Source organism: Tubulanus polymorphus, chromosome 4 (assembly GCF_964204645.1).
Source record: "Tubulanus polymorphus chromosome 4, tnTubPoly1.2, whole genome shotgun sequence".
Lineage (NCBI taxonomy): Eukaryota > Metazoa > Nemertea > Palaeonemertea > Tubulaniformes > Tubulanidae > Tubulanus > Tubulanus polymorphus.
In genome coordinates this window covers 5,897,999-5,918,208 of record NC_134028.1, presented here as the reverse complement: position 1 = coordinate 5,918,208, position 20,210 = coordinate 5,897,999, and the positions used below count along the sequence as shown (strand labels likewise).

Below are 20,210 nucleotides of genomic sequence, written 5' to 3'. Positions count from 1 at the left end.
TTAATAAGTTGTGCGGTTAATGTATCAGCGCATTAATACATTGACGCATGAATACATTGATAATTGGGTATTAATGCGCGGCAAAGGAACAGTTCATGTACAGGTTGACCGACGACTAGTGACAGTTGACTACTGTTGGTTGTTTGTTGGTTGGCCCATTGACGAGATGATAGAGTGCATATCTCACCCGCTGGTTGACGGTCGACGGATGACACGATGCAATGTTGTCGCCAATTTATGTACAAGGATCGTGGTGACAAAATGAAAGACAAAAGAGTGCATAGACCTATATCATCCGCTGGTTGACGGTCGACGGACGACACGTCGCAATGTTGTCGCCAATGTATGTACAAGCATCGCGGGTTGACTGGTTGACGGGTGACCATAAAACACAAACAAACAAGAGAAGTAAATCTAAACCGAAACAGTAAACTATAAGCATCAGCTGCGAAAGTTTCATTTTTTATTAGAGCCGGTACGTATCGACGTCGTTCTGTAGCAATGTGAACAATGCCATATTTCACCGTCCCCACGTTTGTTTTTTGGGAGGCGCATTTCACGATGACAGTGATGAAAATAAATATTGAATCTCCTGTGAATTTGAATGCTTAACCGTGTTGAAACTAATATCAGAGAACTGGAATTGACTAAAGAAAAATAGAAATGCAATCTGTATTTTAAGTATGGGGTTTATCGTGTGTTTGGTCACGTGGTGTGTTTGGTGTATGAGGTTAATAGATCGTTAATAGTTAATTTGTTGGTTGGTAGATACGTCGACACGTTGACACATGGAATGTTAATGGCTGGCGATGTGAATGTGTCGACATGACAACTCTCTTTGGGATACACATAAACCGAACAACGCAGTAAGCATTCGCGAAGGAACTATACTATGCAATACCATACTTGAGCCCAATGCTGTTATCATTTATTCATAGATCTACTTGAAATATTGACAGATTGCTGCGATGGTTGAAGAATCCATTCCACGTTTGTCAGCAAATATTAACTATTCCAATCACTCCAACGGCCCATCATTTATCTAAAATATATGAAAAAACTTGTAAGGTAAATTTTTTTTCCCATCGAATATTCTATCAGTAAAATACATGATGAATATTAGAATGTTATACCAATTTCTCTAAAACTCGAAACGCCATTCACTACAAAAACTTCTACTATAAAAAGTTAAAGAGATTGAATAAAATCCCAGGCTTGTCCTGTTGTACTCAGGGGCAAGGGGTAGTTGCCGGTCCCTAGAAATTTTGGAAAAGTGCCCTTGTTGTTATATCCTTTAGAACTGCCCTTTTTCGGGTTTCCCTACCCCCATAAAATTCAAATGCTGCAGTTTTATTAAGTGTTTAAGTGTTTTATTAAGTGTTCCGTAGTTTGTGTGGAACATCATGACTTTTTCATCAATCCTTGAAACACAGACCATACAGAATTGATTTGCAAAGGTGCAGCAAATGGAAATTTACGATGCAAAATGATTTTTCGTGTAGATCATTAGTGGAAATACCGTTATTCTTTCAGGTGCAAAACACGCTTCTATTATTTCTTTTGATTGTCATAGAAACCTATATCTAAAATCGATTTTTGTTTTCATCGGGGTTTTCGTCTTTGAGAAGATTACATCGAATCGTAGATAACGATTTAAGATCGCATCCTGGTCTCATCTAGAAAAAGGTTCCGTTCCTACTTCATTAAATCATTCTGAATCATTCCTACTTAATAACAAAAATTATTTGTTTTTCAGTGAGTTAAATCCGTTTTCATCTGAAAAAAGGTTCAGTTACTAGGTAGAATGAATTTCATTGCGCTTCTTCAAATCATTCTAAATCATTCCTTTCCATACAAGAATTTTTCGCTAAGTTTCTCAATTTGAATGAAAAAATACCAGAACGAACCTCAATTCGGTAGGATATAGATGTGGTTGCATACCATAACCCTCTAATATTGAAATTATAGAGATTCTTCTTTTTTTCATTCGCAAAAACGATCGCTTTGGATGACACGCCCCGTGCACAAGGACACTTGGAAACGCGCGCTCATGACGCGAGAAGTTTCTCATCCACTTTAAAACTGACAAAACGATCTACGAATTGTCACAACAGACCAGTGCTGAAATCAGAAAGGAAGAATCATGCATCTCCGCGGATCATCGCCATTCAGATTTGTCTTTTATTTCGCTTTCGGATGTGTTCTGGTTTTGTCCGTAGGTAGGTCTGATTATTTTTTAGAACTCGTTCGCTCGTTACTCATGTTAGTTTTGTCTTTATTCTATCTTTGCAATTACTTATAATCAACTTAAAATGACTATGATATTCCTGATAACAAACTGCAAATCAAAATCATTTCAAAGTCATGTCATTCAAATGGAAATAAGTCCAGTTCAATAAAGGTTTATCGTGCCTTGAATGCTAAATAACAAAATTCCTATATTTTGACAATTCGTAGATTTCTATATTTTTGTATGCCCTACCAATGAAGTACGAGGTAAAACACAAATGAAATTAATAAATCTAAATCTTAAGCTGTTGCCATCTTTCTTTTTTAATATATTGGAATATGTTCAACTTCAATGTTCAGAAGACGGGGAATTCTTTGAGGCGACCTCACAAACGACATAATATAACATAATATTTCTATTTTTTCAATACGTAATTTTGTATTGAACTATTTTGTTAAAATGTGTATTCTTGATTATCTGTCACAAGTGTAGTATACGTTTTGATAATGAAGAATAAACTTGCTTACTTCATTCTGGTTTATATACATTGAAATGTTCGTCTAGCTGTCATTTTGAAAAGCAGGAAATGTCTCCCCGCATACTTTCATCACCGGAAATTTCTATAATCGTATTATCATATAATTAGCTCTGAACTAAGATGAAAATTTTGTTTTTGCAGAATTCCCAAACTATCTGAAATTCGAACTGGACAAGGGAACTTGTGGCAGTACTGAGAGAAGTTTCGATGCAACGATACGCACGTGCAGAGACGACTGCAATGGAGACCGTGACTGTCTTATGTTTTCTATGTATAACGATGAGTGTTACATCAAATATTTCATGTGTAGCAGAAAAATGTTTCGCTTTTATCTGACCGTAAAACTTTACGTCAAGATACCGAGTAAGTACAAATACACTATTAAGTTATCAAAATCGAATACATATTGCATTATGTATAGCTTAAACTTAAAAAACAAAGATAGGTCGATGAAAGATTCCTTTACAGAAATGTTTTATGAACAATCATTTCCTTGGCTATTTCAAATCATTTTGAAACTAATGATTATATCAAGTTTGTTATTAGAGCTAACTTGAAGTAGAGGCTTTTCTACGTTTCGACAACGTGGAATGAATACAGTAATAATTGCGATATCGGAACCGAACGTGATTTTTGTCAATTTCGGTGTTATCGTTAAATTCATATATCCGATTGAAATAAATCAATTTGTAAGCTGAAACCTGCACCACGTTAAATACGTGTTCCATTTCACTCCTCGAACATATCCTCGAACATTTGGCTTTAAAAATTGTGAAAATTTAATTTTTTCAGGGAAGCCTGAACTGTTTTCTTACGAATCGCAATCAATGTGCAAGAGTTTTGTACATGGGTTGAACGGAAACACACGAACGCCGGCCGAGTGTCTAAACGACGCAGAACAAAATGACTGGTCTCGGGTTTACATGTGGTCGGAGACGAAATACCTGAAATGTCTGGACGCCACGACTGTGACTGGTGAACAATCATCCTGTAGCTCCTCGAGTAGCACTATGGTGCACATCATCACCAAGATAGGTAAGTTTCATGTAATGATTACAAGGTTGAAAAGCGTGTCATAGATAGAATTGTTATACGTTTATCATTGTGCCCTTCTTACAACAGAATATCCTGTCTCGATGCCGTGCCATCAAAAAGATTTACCGAAAATTTTATTTCAACACACAAATATCATCAGCTATCATTCTTCATTGTAATCAAAGTCTTACTCAACTTTATTCTACATGTATATATAAATAGCGTAAGTCTTTAGTTTTAACAGTTAGTTCAAGCGAGCATTTCAAGTTTTATTTGAAGGTAAGTGCAAATGGTTAGGGCAAAGTAACTGGTCGACGGATGCATTCCATGACTTATGGGGCGTCTTAACGATTATTGATGATGACAGTGTGCGCTCGGGTGCGCGGGAAAAACAAAGCAACGGCGAGCAACTACTTTCTATCCCCATCGCAAGAGCAGCGTTTGTAAACGTAAGTCGGTTGCGAGTGCGAGAAACGGTGGTATCATGTAGCAGAGAGTTGAATATGGGCGGCATGTGCGATCATCGCTGGCGGTCGCGCAGATAATCGCGTAGCAACGAGTCGCTGGCAGGCGCACCGCTCACCCTGTGCCCGCCCTGATATGGAATGGTCCATCGCGCACCGCTTGCGTGCCGGAAAATTTAGTCGCAGCAACCGAAGAAGAGTATGGAAAAAAGACAGTCGTACAGTCGTTGATGTATACGAACACTGAATACTTTTTGAATTTTTTTTGGAAAAATCGCAAAAAGAATTCCCCAAGCCTCAAATTTCTTTTTTTTAAATTCCCCAACGAAAGGATACGGGGAAGGTTTTCCTCACTTACCAATCACAAAATCGGATTTGATTCACCCCGGTAATTATTTTCAGCATTATTGTTGGTCATGACGTTATCGGAAGTTTGTTTCGAGATATAATCGGCGCCACGTCGGGTAAATTTGATTTGTGAATTGAAGAAGTAACCTGTTTTCTTTTATCAAACGTTAAGATCAATAATTAAGGGTTCGACCGAATATGAAAAAGCCACCGGAAGATATCCGAAAAGCAATGTACTAACACCATCCTCCGTGCCAGTTCCAATCAATTTCTAATCACTAATTCATGTTTGATCCGCAACGATGTCATATTTCTAGGGTGGCTGATTTGAAGATCAACACCAATGTATCTTGTTTATAAATCCAGACTTTGTTCAAGGAATAAAGGAAATGAAGAAAGTTTGGTTTTATTTAAATTCAGGTGAATGTTTCAGCATCATCCTTATCAGAGGACCGTCCTGCTAATAAGGAGATATAGTCAGTCAATATTTCCTTTTTTGTGATTAATGCCAATGGAAGGATTTGACTTTGGTTTCGCTATAGAATTACCGTAGTCCTTGATTCAGTTGATCTTTTGATACGCACGATCGACGTAAAACTATATTTCCGAGACAAGCACTTTTACGAGCGCTTTTACGGTGCTTTGCGATAGAAAACCATATTGAATATTGAATCGGTACAGCCAAAAACCCGAAAAAGGTCTACTTGTCGAAAGGCTCACCGTATCGATGGTGAATGAAGCATGTAGTAATAACCTGTTCATAACTTTATGAAATGGAACTAATTTATTTCAGTTATAGAGGCGGCATGTTTTATACGATACGCACAATAGGAAATGGTTGTGGTTTGATCCAGATGTATCATCATCCTGTTGGGAGAGATTCGGTGTAGGTGCAAATTGGCGGGACGCCTGGATATATAGATTCCAGAAACTACAGACACTCCGGTGGCCAAAATGACGAGGGATTCGAGATATCTGTAAAATATCATTATTCCATTACAAAGTTAAATTCTTTGACACATTGACAATGATCTGAAACTACGACACCATTTTTGAAGCTCAAGAAATTGAATAAAATCTTAGGCTTGTCGTATGTACTCCCGGTCCTATATGCCAGATACGAAGGACTGGCCGTGGACACCACACGATGCCTAAAATTGCGAGTGCGTCGCAACCAGTCACGCTACGATTCTATCTGGTATTATGAGATGCTATAGTTTACAAACAAAACGTTGCGGTCGTCAGGGATAATCAATCGTTATAATGGGGGTATTTCTACAGTTTTAGAAATAGTTTGTGTCGAACATCGTGAATTTTTTATATCTATCAATGCAACATAGACTACAGAAAATTGATTTACAAAGGTGCAGCAAATGGAATTTTACGGCGCAAAATGATTTCTCGTGTAGACTGTTAGCGGAAATAACGTTATTCTTTCAGGCGAAAAACACGCTTCTGTTATTTCGTTTGATCGTCATAGAAACCGTTAACCAAGATCGATGTCTAATATTTTGTCTATCTAAGATTTAAGATCACATCCGTTCTTATCTAGAAAAGGGTCCCGTTCCTGATTCGTCAAACTATTCTGAATCATTCCTACTTCATAACAAAAAATATATTTGCTGCGTTTTTCAGAGTTTTTCAAAGTCTGTTTTCATCTGTAAAAAGCTTCCGTTACTAGGTAGAATGACTATCACAGCGCTTCTTCAAATCATTCTTTTCCTTTCTACCATACACTTTAACATGTTTTGCTAAGTTTCTCAATTTAAGTGAACAGATACCAGACGGAACCTCATTTCGGTAGGATGCAGATATTGATTCGTATCATATCCCTTTAAAGGAGAAATTAAAGCGATTTTTAGAATCATTGATTTTTCATTCGGAAAAACGTTCGCGTTGGATGACACGCCCCGTGCACAACGATACAACAACGAAACGCGCGTTCATGACGCGAGAAGTTTCTCATCCATTCGAATGAATTAACAACAGACGAAACGATTTACGAATTGCCACAAATTACCAGTGCGGAAATCAGAAAGGAAGAATTATGCATCTCCGCGGGTCATCGCCATTCAGAGTTGTCATTCATTTCGCTTTTGGCTGTGTTCTGGTTTTGTCTGTAGGTAAGTCAGATTTTTATGCCGTATAAAAAACCGTTACAATAATGTTCATAAGTACAGTGCATGCGTTATTTAAGGGGTTCTTTGTGAGTCGGTAAGCACCACGTCATCTATATCAACGTTTTGAAATAACAATTACAATTGTGAATTGGTGTTTATTTTGTCATTGAATATATATATTCAATAACTCTTATCTTATGTTTGATAACTTGAAAAAAAAAACATTTTTTGAGAGTTCGTACACTACGCCACCAATATATCGGGGCTGGACTGGTTGCTGGTCGATTAGATTATCGATATATTCGAATCTTAAAGTGTTTATTTTTTAAGGAGTCAATAAACTTTTAAGTTAGTTTTCTTATTTTAGAAATTGTTCGCTTATTAGGCCTACTCATGCCTTTATTTTCTTGCTGCAATAACTTATTGTCAACTAAATCATAACTAACGTTCCTAAATTTCAAATCACATCATTTCGTATTCTTGTAACTCCGAGAGAAAATCAATTGCGATAGATAAAGATTTATCGTGCCTCGAACGATAGAATAACGAAAATCTTTAACTAAATGTTCTGGTGCAGAACTTTAATTCCTTTAACATCGGTTGAAATGTTTATACTATGCTTTTTTACCAATATTTTTATAAAATATTTGGTATTAAAACACAAATGAATTTAATAGATTTAAATCTTAGGCCGTTTGCCGTCTTTCTATCTGGATTCAAGCATAGTTCAGTAGTTTGCGTTCGTAGCTGTTGTTTTGAAAAGTAGATAATTTCTTTTAGGCCATACTACCCAGCCCACCCGCGCATAGTTTTATCATCGGAAGTTACTATAATCGTATCAAATAATAAGCTCTGAACGTATAAGATGAAAACATAATTTTTTGTAGAATTCCCAAAATATCTGAAATTTGAGCTGGACAGGGGAACTTGTGCCACTCAAGCGAGAAAGTACGAGGCAACGACACAGATGTGCAGAGACGATTGCAATGGGGACAGTGACTGTCTTATGTTTTCTATGTATAACGATAAGTGTTACATCAAATATTTCATGTGTAGCACAAAGGTCAACCACTTTCCACTGACTGTAACTCTATACGTCAAAATACCCAGTAAGTACAAATAATTGGTCTATGAAAATTGATTTTCAGAAAGGTTTCGTGAAAAATTATGTCCTTGGATATTTCATATCGATTTGTAACCAGATATGATGTATCAAGTTTATGATGAGAGCTGACTAAAATATGAGTTTTAACTAACTTGAAATAAGAGTTTTTTCTATATTTCGAGAATGTGAAACGAATGACGTTCGATCATCGGTTTCCGAAAGGGTTCTATTCCATACAGTACTGTAAAGTGCTATAAATATGTTATTTGTTTGTGAATTGAACATGATTTTTGTCGGAAAATCATTAATAACGATATTGTATAAAAACCATTGTGCATTTTGTTGTCGTTCAACTCCAGAATCGGATTTTAAATCAAATCAATTCACAAACCTGTTGTGAGATAAATACTCGTTCCGTTTCACTCCTTAGAACTGATTGCGCATTTGGCTTTAAATTGTGAAAATTTCATTTTTTCAGGAAAGCCTGAACTGTTTTCTTACGAATCGCAATCGATGTGCGAGAGTTTTGTACATGGGTTGAACGGAAACACGCAAACGCCGGCCGAGTGTCTAAACGATGCAGAACAAAATGACTGGTCTCGGGTTTACATGTGGTCGGAGACGAAATACCTGAAATGTCTGGACGCCTCGACTGTGACTGGTGAACAATCATCATGCGACCCCTCAAGTAGCACTATGGTGCACATCATCACCAAAAAAGGTTTGTTCCATGTAATGATAACAAGATTGAAATGCGTATGACAGATAGAATAGCTAATCATTGAGCCCTTCTCACAACGGAATATCCAGTCCCAATTCAGTTCCATCCGACAGAATTACCGAAAATCTTCAACATACAAATATCATAATTAATAATTTTGTTATTGTAATCAGGGTCTTACTCGACTTTATTCTATAAGTATATATGAACAACCAAAGTCTTTAATTTAAACAGTTAGTTCAAGCGAGCATTTCAAGTTTTCTTTGAAGGTAAGTGCAAAGGGCAGGGACAAAGTAACATTAAAAAAAAACACTCCATCATTTCATTTTCCAGCTTAAGCTTCGTCAGAAGATCTGTTTTATCGTGTAGGAGTCGAATGTTGCTTCAGAGCAGCAATGAGTTGCCTTTAAACTCCTAAGCTATTTAATCGGTCACTGTTGGGCCGATCTCCTTTGGGTTGTCATCGTTTTCATATAGAGTACCTTGAAACCAATCGAATATAATCGTATTGAATCCAATGTTGCAATTAGGATTTCTACAAAATTAAAATTAATAAATCATCTATCAAGTGAATACATACAATTCCCGTGGGTCGACTTACACCGTGTCAACCATCAAACAGTTTGATATTATGACGTTTAGCATCCATATATATGTGGTTCTACACCATTGAATACAATTATTTATTCATTCAATTATTCCCCGTTTTCGAATTAAAATTCAATCAACGAAACGGATAAACAAAATATTGATGATTATTGTTTTTTTTTTTGTTGCAAAATGATTAAGCTCGTGGCGGACGAGTCGGTGAAACATTTGCTGTATTATTCGCCTGCGATTGAATTCGAATAAACCGAGGTTGATAGATTCAGGCAAATTCGGTGCGACAGCTGATTTCTGAATAGATTCACCAACCAGTCGCAGTCATGATTCACTTCGTATTTTTTGCCAGATTAATTCGATTAGAATTCGGTGATTAAACATCTAGCGCGTTTGATTCACGCGAATTGATTCGCAAAATTCGCATCGCGTCTCTTGGTGTAACGATGCGCGGTCGTCGTCACATTATCATGTATACATACATATACACATTTATTTCCACACTGGTTGTGTTGAAATTCATAAAATTGTTTCACGTTCATAAATGCAATCGTTTATGAAATTCCGCAGTTATGAATAGGTTACTATTATTGAAAACCGTTATGTTATATATTGGTTACCGATCGGCTGCTTCACTTACACGTGATGATTGTCGTGAAAGGTGGATGGAGGCTGCCAAGGCCATATTGACGTCATTTTGACTCCCGAGTGGGCTGTCATTCCGTAATAATAGCAGTAGACCAAATTACCCACGAATACAACTGCGAATGAAAATAATGCCGTTTTTAGAATAATAAAAGATTACATTTTTAGATAGGTCGATAGTGTGGCATATGATTAAAACAATGTGAACGGATGCAAATAGGTCGATGCATTGTACTGCATTCTTCAGGACTGGGGCGTCTTATTAACGATGGAATGATGACATTGTTCGGTTGGGTGCGTGGGGAAGAAAACAAATCGACCGTTGTTTTATACGTTACCGACGTGTATTTCGACGAGAAACATCGGTAATATGAGGATCGACTGAACGATCAACATTTCGACGGGATGTAACGCTAACGCCGTCCAGACAACCGGTTGATGGTATCGATGGTGCCAGCTGTGAAAGCGTCTGCAGAAAGAAAGATAAATGCTCCATCAATCTAGCTTGTCGACCTACACCCAGCATTAGTGTGCCTTTAGGACGGTCCGCTGGGCGTAGGTCGGGCTTGCGACCCTGCGATGCTTAGGTCAACTGCTACGAGGTTGCCAGCGTCTAGTATTTCGTCAGTCGCAAGATCGGCGTGCGTGGGCCTACGTAAGCGGGTCGCGACTGGAAAGGACTGTTGCACCGCAGAAAGTAGAACTTGTACGACTCATTGCAACTAGCGTCGCTGACAGTCGCCAGGGCATGTAGGTCGACGGGTCATCGCTGGCAGGGGCAAGGCTGACCTACGCTTGACATGTGGAACGGTCCTTTGATTTAGCGACAGCAACCGAAATATGAATATTCAACATGTTTTTTTAAATCACTCTTCCCAGAGTTCACGACTGTGCAACTGGCTTCGGCCATTTTCTTATCGATTTTTCACAAAAATAAAAGATTTTAGTGATTCTTTTTGAATTCATCGCGATCAAATGAATTAGCAATCAATAAATAACCTAATACAGTGAAAAAGCTTTTTGTCGTTTCCATTTTTTAGGATTTACCCGTAGAAATATTTCGAATGAAAGAATCTGTGAGCGTAGAAAACCAGTCCATCGATAACTAGGAAGTAAACTGGTATCGAAGCGATGAAATAAAGCCAGCCTTTCTCAGTGATCGTAAAATAAAGTTTACTCGGTCCTGTAACGAATATCAATTAACGTCATGAATTACGCAAGCTCTATGAATAAATTGTTTTTGACTGCTTCGCGATGAAAGTACCATTTTCATATAGACATGCCGAGGCCAGACCTGACAATGCAGAAGCGAAAACCATATTCATCGAACCTAGTTTGAAGGCATGACGTTCATTTTCAGCGCTAAGAAATTTATGCGGTTGACATTTCCATTCAGAAGCCTATCAAATTAGAAAAAAATCCCCATCAATCAACCATATATTCGGAATTAAATTACTCCGTATTTTCAGCATTATTGTTGGTGACGATAGTGAAAGTCTGTTTCAAAATATTGTCGGGTAGATTCGATTTGTCAATTGAAACACGACTTACCTGTTGTTTTTGCTTAACGTGATAGTAATGATTGAGCGTTCCGCCGAATACGAAAAAGCCACCAAAAGACATCAGCAAAGCGACGCACTGATGCCATAGAATATGTTTGAAATTTAGAACGGAAAATTCATCGGAAACTAAATTTATTTTCGTCGAAGTCGAGTTAAAGTCGTCTGCTATACTCTCCGCCTGGTGAAACAATGACGAATATTGCTTGAACAGTGCCGACAGGATAAGCAAACTGTCTCCTGGAATATACATGTAAAAATTACCCTGATCAATTCGTGAAATTAACCGCGCGCATTTAAAACTTTACCCCCTTTTAAAAATGTTAACATCAACGTCACATCTTTCCAGTATTTTCATAATATGTGTTCGAATCCTGGCGCGGTAGCAAGAGTTCGTGTTCTGACCTCTGCCCTACCAACAGGGAAAAACCTGTTACCCGCCTCTGGGTGGTGGGCAGTGGATTGAGGGTTATAAAAATTGTACTATTAGTTTACATGACAAATATACATCGTCGGGTCTTACCTCGTACGGATATTCCTACAATGAACGTAAGAATTGAAAATATTCCGATACTGAATTTTTCTGCCGTTGAAGTAGTGGTCATTTTAACTAACGTGTGTGTTCAAAAGCAATGGCTTTGAGTGTCGATGGTAACAACTCAACTGATCAGATCAGTTTATGAAGCAATCAGTCGTTCACGCGCAAAATTAGAATATTAATTCATATGAGATTTAATTTCCTTTTCATCTCCTATTCGCCGCCCATCCATCCCCCATGCGTAGCATGTCCTAGGAATCATCAACAATCGTTATAAGTTAAAGTAAGATTTGACAATTCCTTCGAAAAAGATATTAATTCCACAAGAAACCAAAAAAATCTATATTCAATTAACGGTTAATCAGTTAATCGGGTTTATTCTGACTTAAAATAGAATACAATTTCATTTTGGTTTTCTCTTGTAATCCGATACCGTCTAACTCTACTTATCTGGAAAAAAAACAAAGCTCGGATTTTTCATGGACAGTGAAAACAAACTGAAACTGTTAAACAGCATTTGGTTAACATGGTTCCATTTATTTGAACTCGAATTTTCTATGTCCGTACTAATTGAAAACACGAAGAATAACGAAGTGAATTGTTCAAATACCGTAGCATTTGTATCGGATTCGTATTTTCTCCACGTCGATGTCGCTAAGCCCATCCCTCTGTCCGATCGTCACGCCGGCTTTCTTCGGTACTATCGTGGGTTCGCCGTTGCTGCTGAAAGTTGTAGGCCCGTAGTGCATGAGACTGCCGTAATCGTAGGTTTGTCCGTAGGTTTGAGTGTCGGGCAGCTTATCGAAATTTTTAGCATGATCTGTTTTGAAATGATAAGGCATCGATGTAGAATACATGTGTAGATACTATACGTACATTATCGTCTCTGTGATAGATTTCGAGGTTTCCCATATTCTCCCCGTATAATATCAATAATTATTTACGACGGCGTCCCTGGGAACATAAATCTAAATTCTTTATTTTTGACTTTTCAAGCCTTAAGCTCTTGGACAATCTGACATCTGTTCTTATGAAAGCACCTAGTTGTCATACCCGGTTTGATGTTTTCTAATTTGATTTCGACGTAGTTATCTCGGTCGGGTCGGCTCTGTTCGTGATAGAAACCCAAGGCGTGAACAGTTTCGTGTTGTATACGTCCCGCGTCCAGACATCCCCACGAACTCAGTCTCAACAGTTGTTTGAAACCGGTCATTCCTACCGAGGAGCTACATCTGTAAAACATCCAGTAAAGCTGCGTACAGAACTGCAGCTAGAATCGATGAGATTTTTTCTTGTTGTAAAACACTGGCTGATCACAATTATTACCCTGATCCTGGCATGTACTCGATATAGGCACGGGTACCCGGTACCCAGTCGAGGAACTGAATGCATTTCTTTCCATTAACAGCAACTCTATCTTCTATTATTTTCAAATTCTTGATAATCTTCGCCTTTTCATACGGCTCTATAAAAAGAACAAATAATAACGCATATAATATCCTGGATAAAATAAAAGTGCATTCCCCCAGAAAAACTTATGAAATTTAACTTGTGTAGGTATCATTTTGTCGTGAAATTGCTGGCTAACTTGACATTTTAGGGGGTGCGTACCCCTGCACCCTCTCCGCGGACCCGTCCTGAATTCTTCAATTATTGAGGCTCTCAAATATTCTTGAAAGAAGCCAATCATTGTCAACCGTAGTCTTCTCGCAATATCGCATTGTTATCATTATCTTCTCCAACAGAGAACATTATGATTAATGAGTTAATAAAACAACTATTTTCATTAATCTCAAGTAATCTGGATCTAAAGGGTGATATGGTATTGATAAAACTCCAGTAAACGTTTGTTGCAGTTAAATTCATCTATCAACTTACAAAACGATATGTGATGAATTATGCTTACTATATTCGTCGCTGATAGCGATGTGAACTATACCATCCGGCCATTCTTTACCTTGCACACCATTTCGGAACTATACAAAACAAACACAACGTGTACAAATCACGATTCATCAACGGTTTTTAACGTTCGACTGTTCTGAATATGTAATGAGATGATTCTATGAAGTACGTAACACACATGTTAATAATTCGAGTCTGGGGGAGATGTACATGAACTCACCGAGTCAGTAATGATATCACCCTCAAAAAGACCTGGTTAAAGATATAATATAAACATTCGACTTAAATCAATATCCCAATAACTCTGTTATTACGCGTATGAGAAACCTGAAACTAATTCAGTAGTCCGTCGATTGTAAATAAATACCGGTAGCGAAGACAATGCCTACCTTCATTCTCTTCAGGGTTGTGAAATTCTGTAAAAAAGATAATTCATGTGTTAGAAGTACGTGATACCGAAGCCTTTATTCTAAGCCAATGAGCACGTTAATAAAAAAATCTGCAAATTCGACCGCCGATCACGCAACTATGTGCGTACTTCGATTTCCAATTTTGAAATCAAACCCCCAGTTTCCCTCCCGGCAGATGTGCGGAGGGTCGGACACCAAATCAAACGAAATCTACCAATCAAATAAATAACAGGATTAATCCCTATTTTAAGATCAAAAGTAACTATTAAAGCTCAAGTTCAAGTTCAAATTTATTTCATATATACAGAGATGAAAGAAAGAAAAGCAAGCAAACAATAGAATTCACAATTTTTCAATCATTAAAACAGAAAAAAGAAGCTTTCTGTGTGGGTCAAGCAAAGCCTGGACGCGGTCACAAGCTCTATACTCACCATCGACTCCCCGAAGGCTCTGAAAAACATTACAGGTTTTGTTTAAATTTTATCTAGAAAAAGGATCTCATTTTAAACTAACAAAATACTACTACCGGGACTTGATCAAAATTAATCCGAAAAAATACATCAATGCAACAGTTGAATCAGACAGATCCGCCTGCACTTCTTGTCAGAAATAATCATTTGATCTAACCTTACAGTTCACGAATCCAAGGAGTAAAACCGTGAAAACAAATGTGAATATAGTTTCCATATTCGTAACGTGGTATTTTCAACTTCAGGAAAAAGAGAACAGTGAATGCGAATTGAAGCTGTTTTAAAGTTGTAGTACATCCTGTCCTTATCTGCTGAGTAAATAATCAAAATTGAATGAAAAAAAAATATAATAGCGCACTTTCGATTTGTGTTATTGGATGATAAACCGGTATGTGAAATTGCTAAAAAAACAACTTAAAAATCTCATACCATGGGTACTTTGTCGACCATACGTAAAATACCTATCGTTCTGATCTTTGTGTCTCCGTTTTGTGGGGTCCGTAGGCAATCTTTTATCACTGTAAAGTAAAGCCACATCAAAATCGCAACAATTAAAAACTTTATACTCGAATGATAGATAGAATAATAATTTCAAATACTTTATCCGATTAATCAATTATCAATTATCAATTGTATGTGAGTTCGGATGTTAAATGCTGAATGGCTAGGGGTTTACAACTCTTTTGATGGACATACTCTTCTTTCATCAAGCTTCGATTGTTTGTAATAGAAATGTGTCAATTGTTTGAAAAATAATCTTGTTTGAACGTTTGAAAAAATCCCTAAAAATTACATTGACGGTGAACAACATTCACTCGCTTGCCACAGTCAGTTATATCGATCTGTCAGGAATATCTCAACCGGCAAGTGCTGCCCTCATTTGACATTCATCGATTCCGCACTCCTCCGCGGACGCACCGCGACGGGTTGTTTACAAATGGCGACCGACTGGCATGACTGAATACTGAATAAATCATCGAAATGTAGATCGGTTTACAACGTTAGTATTCAATTCTGTTGAATTCTATCTATATTTTCACTTGCCCTACCCTGACATAGTTTGGGGTACAGTAACGTCATTTACCTAACTAATGATTTTGAGCCTCTGGGAAGAACGGCTGTGCCCGCGGCCGGCTCTGTGCCTGCCTCGCCTGTGCCGTGTCACAGGCACTTGAATATGGGCTTTGATAATGGATAAATTTTTAATAATCTGATTATTCACCAGCGATACGTTAATCCTACTTCGATAGATCCGCCATGTTTTTAAATAAATTTACCCATGATGCAACGCGCGCCGGTCGTTTAGCTATACTATACAGAAAGGCTGGAAACGATCCTATCTCCGTAATGCTTAAATCTACCCGCAAGGCTGGAAACGATTAAGGGTAGATTTAAGCATTACGGAGATAGGATCGTTTCCAGCCTTTCTGTATAGTATAGCTAAACGACCGGCGCGCGTTGCATCATGGGTAAATTTATTAAAAAACATGGTGGATCTATCGAAGTAGGATTAACGTATCGCTGGTGAATTATCAAATATTTATCCATTATCAAAGCCCATATTCAAGTGCCTGTGGCCGTGTGCGGTGTGTGAGACGGTGCTGCGGATAATTGAAAGCATAAGCACCTCTAGGTCCGACTCTATTATCCATCCGGATGCGTCCGGATGTCTCCAATTTCACTCTTTTATCGATCACGTGATCATCCGGATATCTCCGGACTCTCCATTCTGGCGAAGTGGTTTAGTTGCGGAGTTGAGCCGTGCGGTTAAGAAGATACACGTTCAGCATAGCATTAACAGGCAACCAGTCTAGGCTCAGCAACCAGTCTATTAAGCGATAACACAGTCGTTCTCCAATTGTACTCTATTTCAACGGAATCACCGGATTATCCAGATATCAATCCGGACGTGATAATAGAGTCGGCCCCTATAGTTCTTTTCACACCAAAAAGACAGTTACCTCGAAACTGCTTTTGGAGTGAATGTAGTTTAGGTATCTCTAATGGTTAACTGGTTAAACCAGCATAACACTATTCTTTTTGATAATAATTTTTTGTGCGGCCCCTCCCTAAGATTCTAAATGTAAGGGCCCTACTACACTTGGTGAAAAATAAGTGGTCATACCAGTTCAATACTCCTCATTCTACATTCAGTTTACTTCTTATTTTCAGGGTACTCGCCTATACAAAGTAGTGTGATGAGACCAACTGTTGTCGGTATATCTGCGTGGCTGTGTTTGATTAATGGCAGTCGATTGTTTCTGCCGATGTCGAGAATTTTACTATTTTTCTTCAATACCGCTTGGCACGGACGCTACCCTATGACGGTGATGGTCACCGCGATCGTCGGACTTTTGAAAATACGCCTCGATATTCAGCTCCAGTTGAATTGGATCCTTTAAGTCGAACCGCAAAAAAAACCTGATTGCAGATAGATTTCGAGAACGCACGAAAAAGATTTGAAAACTCAAAATGAGTCGAGGTGTGCGCGACTTGAGAGAATTGATTTGTGTTTCGCGACTAACTTATCGAAATAGCGACGACGAGGCAGATCTCAGCGATATATCCGATGCTTTATCGTTATCCGGTGATGCATTCAGCGGATCATCCGGCCGGGAGTCGTCGAATAGTAGCGTATTACACTGCGACTCCGGTATAAGTACGAACGGTGAACGCGTTAGTCCGGAGTCAGTCGGTCACGCGATCGGCGCCGCGCGCGATTTCAACGGCGCTAAAAACCCGAAATCTAAATCGAAAACGAAACGTAAAAAGAAAAAGAAGAAACCGCCGACAGTGAACGTGCCCGTCGGACACGAGTTCCCGAAACCGGAGGCGTTGCCGCCGGTGCGCAGTTCGAGCGCTCGCTCGGAAAGTTCGTCGGATTCGGCGTCAGCTTTAAAACCGTGCGAAAACGAACACGATTTCGACGGTAATTTCGACTACATGTTTCAATATATAGACGCGACGTTATTAGGCGAATTGTTACCGAAAGCGAACGAGTCGGTCAGCGATTTATCGTTGTGGTGTCACCATGGCGATAATTTCATCGAATTCGCTCATTTTCTGATGACCGATTTTCCCGCTTTGAAATGGCAGGAAATTCTTCAATTAGAACATAGTATTTTGATCGACGAGCTGTCGTTGTTATTCGCGGCGGGTCGCGACAGCGGCACCGTGCGCTACGGTGACCTGATGAAACTGATCGGCGCCGTGCTTCGCGAATATCCGGCGAAGTTGTTCAGCTCGCGAGGCTCGTTCCTGTTTCTGAACTATCTCGACGTGTTGTCGTCGGAGCGAGCCGATTCCTATAAACGACTTTTGACGGACGTTAAGATTCGCACGACGAATCGAATGCAGGCTCAGTGGGCGTTGGCGATTCGGGCGTACGCGCTGGCGAATATCTGGTACGCTGTAGTTACATTTTATCGACGATTGAGCTCGAGTAAACCCGAGGACTTCTTGAAGAAGTTGAATTTACAGATTCTGAAAGAAGATATGTCTCAACGAAGGCTTTACCAGGCTATTAAGTAAGTTATTGAAAAGTGCAGCTAAAATTTGCCAGTTTTAAAACAATTCAGAACTTCATATCTCTGAATTGAATTATTCTGACAAATTCTTCGGGATCTTACTCGGGGTAAACAAGATTTGGTCAAAAATCTAATTCTACTTGAGGATTGTGCATCCATGATCTGTTTTTGATTTTCCTAAGTTTTTGGTTTGAGATCACTTTCTGTCAAATGGTTGGAACTAGATCCCCCATCGATGTTATTGGTATCCAACTGCATTCAAGAACTACAAGTGTCATTCTGTTGAAATTTTTCAGGAGAGGATTTGTGGATGTAGTCAATTATTTCATCAAGTCTGGCAAAATTGATCCTCGCATCCAGGACGAGCATCAGCGATCACTGATCTTCATTGCCGTCATGCACAATCAAGACAAAGTCTTGAAGTTTCTTTTGACCCAGGTAAATGAATCCATTCCATTTAGAGAAAAACCATCTTCACAATGAGCATATTTTTATCTGGGTAAAAAAAAGTTCAGAGTTGGAAAGAGGTGTTTTTAACTGTAGAGATGCTTCACTGAACACCACTGGAAACTGTTTTTCTTTTTAACTTCAATATTTAAGATATATGTCCAATGAAGAGTTTTGAGATATTTTGCAATCTTTCCCAGGTGAAACCAAAAATAGATCCCGAGGCTCCCGCGGATAGTGGTAACACCCCTCTGCATGCGGCGGCTAACAGTGGCAGTGCTAGTATGGTTCGAACTCTTCTCAATTTTGGACGTGTTGATGTAAATAAAGTCAACAAACATTGTGATAACGCTACGGCTCTACACATGGCTGTACTACACGGTATGTACATATGCTAACATTACAAACTTCCGTCTAAATGAATTTTTGAGTTTTAGCTATTAACGATGTAACTTCATGCCACCTCATGCCTGCATTAATCTGTAGCCCCTTCAGATATTCGTTCACCCCGGGCAAACTTCAGTTTTGATAGTTAGTTGACAATTTGTGAACTAAGTGATACTGAATGTCAGTTAGTTGGAACTATAGTCGGAAAAATGAAACACGCGATTGAGCAAGATCGCTGTTGTGCTAACCTTCCAAGATGGCCGACACTGTGATAATGCGTAAGACTGGAACTAGGCCTATAGTGTATTCTATTATTAGTTCCGACCACGAGTCGACTAATTACGCAAACCGAAGTTCACCCTGAGGTCTCAACTATCCATTTGTGCGTATAAAATGTCTAGTATTTAGCGTTTGTAGTTCATTTCTTTGGTTCATTTTTTATTAAAAATTTCTGAGAGGAGGCCCTGAACACAGGTGAAGCCTTGATTTTCGTGAAATTGGTGATAGTTCGAAATAGATATCGCAAAAAGCTTTATTGGTTAGTTATATCATTAGAGCAAGTGTGCATATAGAATATCTAGTATATAACATTTGTAGTCCATTTGTTAGCATATCTGGAATCTAAAATGACACTGGATCTAATTTAAAAGAATTCACTCTCTTTCTCTCTATTCAGGACACAAAGATGTAGTGGAGGTTTTATTGTCAGTGGGTGCCGATCAATCAATGAAAATGGATGGATTGACCGCGGCTGATATCGCTCGAGATTTCCATCACGAAGACATCGTCGAATTGTTCGGAGTTAGCGATTCTCCGCGAGAATGAAACCCTAACGCATTCTGAGAATTTCGCGCTTCAGAAATAAGTTGCCTGTGATAAGAAATGAATTTTTCATTTTACTGCCCACTCGTGTTGGATAAAAGGAAAGTTCCGTATCGCAACATAAACCTTAATCTATTCTAGGATTGACACAATTTGGTTTTGCATATTTTGTTTTTAAAGAATCTAAAAAAATGGTGTAACGGTCCTGTTATATCCTCTGAACACCTATGATATTTATTGATGGTTTTATTTTCATTCACTTTGATTTCTTTTCATTTTTGCGTTTCCATCGAATCTATTTTTGTCCAAGCAGCTTTTTGAAAATAAATTATTGTATGA

General features: G+C 38.5%; 3 protein-coding genes across 3 annotated transcripts; 1 reads left to right on the top strand and 2 right to left on the bottom strand.

The window, feature by feature from the left end:
- Window positions 1–8,984: 8,984 nt before the first annotated feature.
- Window positions 8,985–11,970, bottom strand: LOC141903459 (uncharacterized). Its single transcript, XM_074791575.1, has 7 exons — window positions 11,889–11,970; window positions 11,358–11,605; window positions 11,071–11,206; window positions 10,854–10,989; window positions 10,145–10,275; window positions 9,802–9,922; window positions 8,985–9,096 (listed from the first exon to the last, which is right to left on the bottom strand). The coding sequence occupies exons 1-7, from the start codon at window positions 11,968–11,970 to the stop codon at window positions 8,985–8,987; spliced, it is 966 nt and encodes a 321-aa protein (XP_074647676.1).
- A 293-nt stretch (window positions 11,971–12,263) lies between these two features.
- LOC141904039 (low choriolytic enzyme-like) lies at window positions 12,264–14,933 on the bottom strand. The gene is made up of 9 exons (XM_074792480.1): window positions 14,846–14,933; window positions 14,650–14,668; window positions 14,198–14,224; window positions 14,029–14,060; window positions 13,810–13,879; window positions 13,230–13,368; window positions 12,957–13,135; window positions 12,514–12,723; window positions 12,264–12,353 (listed from the first exon to the last, which is right to left on the bottom strand). Exons 1-9 carry the CDS (start codon window positions 14,903–14,905, stop codon window positions 12,346–12,348), a joined length of 744 nt encoding a protein of 247 aa, XP_074648581.1. The 5' UTR covers window positions 14,906–14,933; the 3' UTR covers window positions 12,264–12,345.
- A 666-nt stretch (window positions 14,934–15,599) lies between these two features.
- Window positions 15,600–20,210, top strand: LOC141903694 (uncharacterized). Its single transcript, XM_074791930.1, has 5 exons — window positions 15,600–15,688; window positions 16,861–18,215; window positions 18,512–18,653; window positions 18,863–19,043; window positions 19,726–20,210. Exons 2-5 carry the CDS (start codon window positions 17,161–17,163, stop codon window positions 19,872–19,874), a joined length of 1,527 nt encoding a protein of 508 aa, XP_074648031.1. The 5' UTR covers window positions 15,600–15,688; window positions 16,861–17,160; the 3' UTR covers window positions 19,875–20,210.

Coding starts and splice junctions, on each gene's coding strand:
- LOC141903459 (XM_074791575.1), bottom strand. CDS start 11,970: ATGACCACTACTTCAACGGCAGAAAAATTCAGTATCGGAATATTTTCA. Junction 11,207..11,357: donor ACGTTAAGCAAAAACAACAG/GTAAGTCGTGTT, acceptor CTAATTTGATAG/GCTTCTGAATGGAAATGTCA. Junction 10,276..10,853: donor CATTCGAAATATTTCTACGG/GTAAATCCTAAA, acceptor TTCTTTCTGCAG/ACGCTTTCACAGCTGGCACC.
- LOC141903694 (XM_074791930.1), top strand. CDS start 17,161: ATGAGTCGAGGTGTGCGCGACTTGAGAGAATTGATTTGTGTTTCGCGA. Junction 18,654..18,862: donor TGAAGTTTCTTTTGACCCAG/GTAAATGAATCC, acceptor AATCTTTCCCAG/GTGAAACCAAAAATAGATCC. Junction 19,044..19,725: donor ACACATGGCTGTACTACACG/GTATGTACATAT, acceptor CTCTCTATTCAG/GACACAAAGATGTAGTGGAG.
- LOC141904039 (XM_074792480.1), bottom strand. CDS start 14,905: ATGGAAACTATATTCACATTTGTTTTCACGGTTTTACTCCTTGGATTC. Junction 13,136..13,229: donor GAGTACATGCCAGGATCAGG/GTAATAATTGTG, acceptor GATGTTTTACAG/ATGTAGCTCCTCGGTAGGAA. Junction 12,724..12,956: donor ATTAGAAAACATCAAACCGG/GTATGACAACTA, acceptor ATTTCAAAACAG/ATCATGCTAAAAATTTCGAT.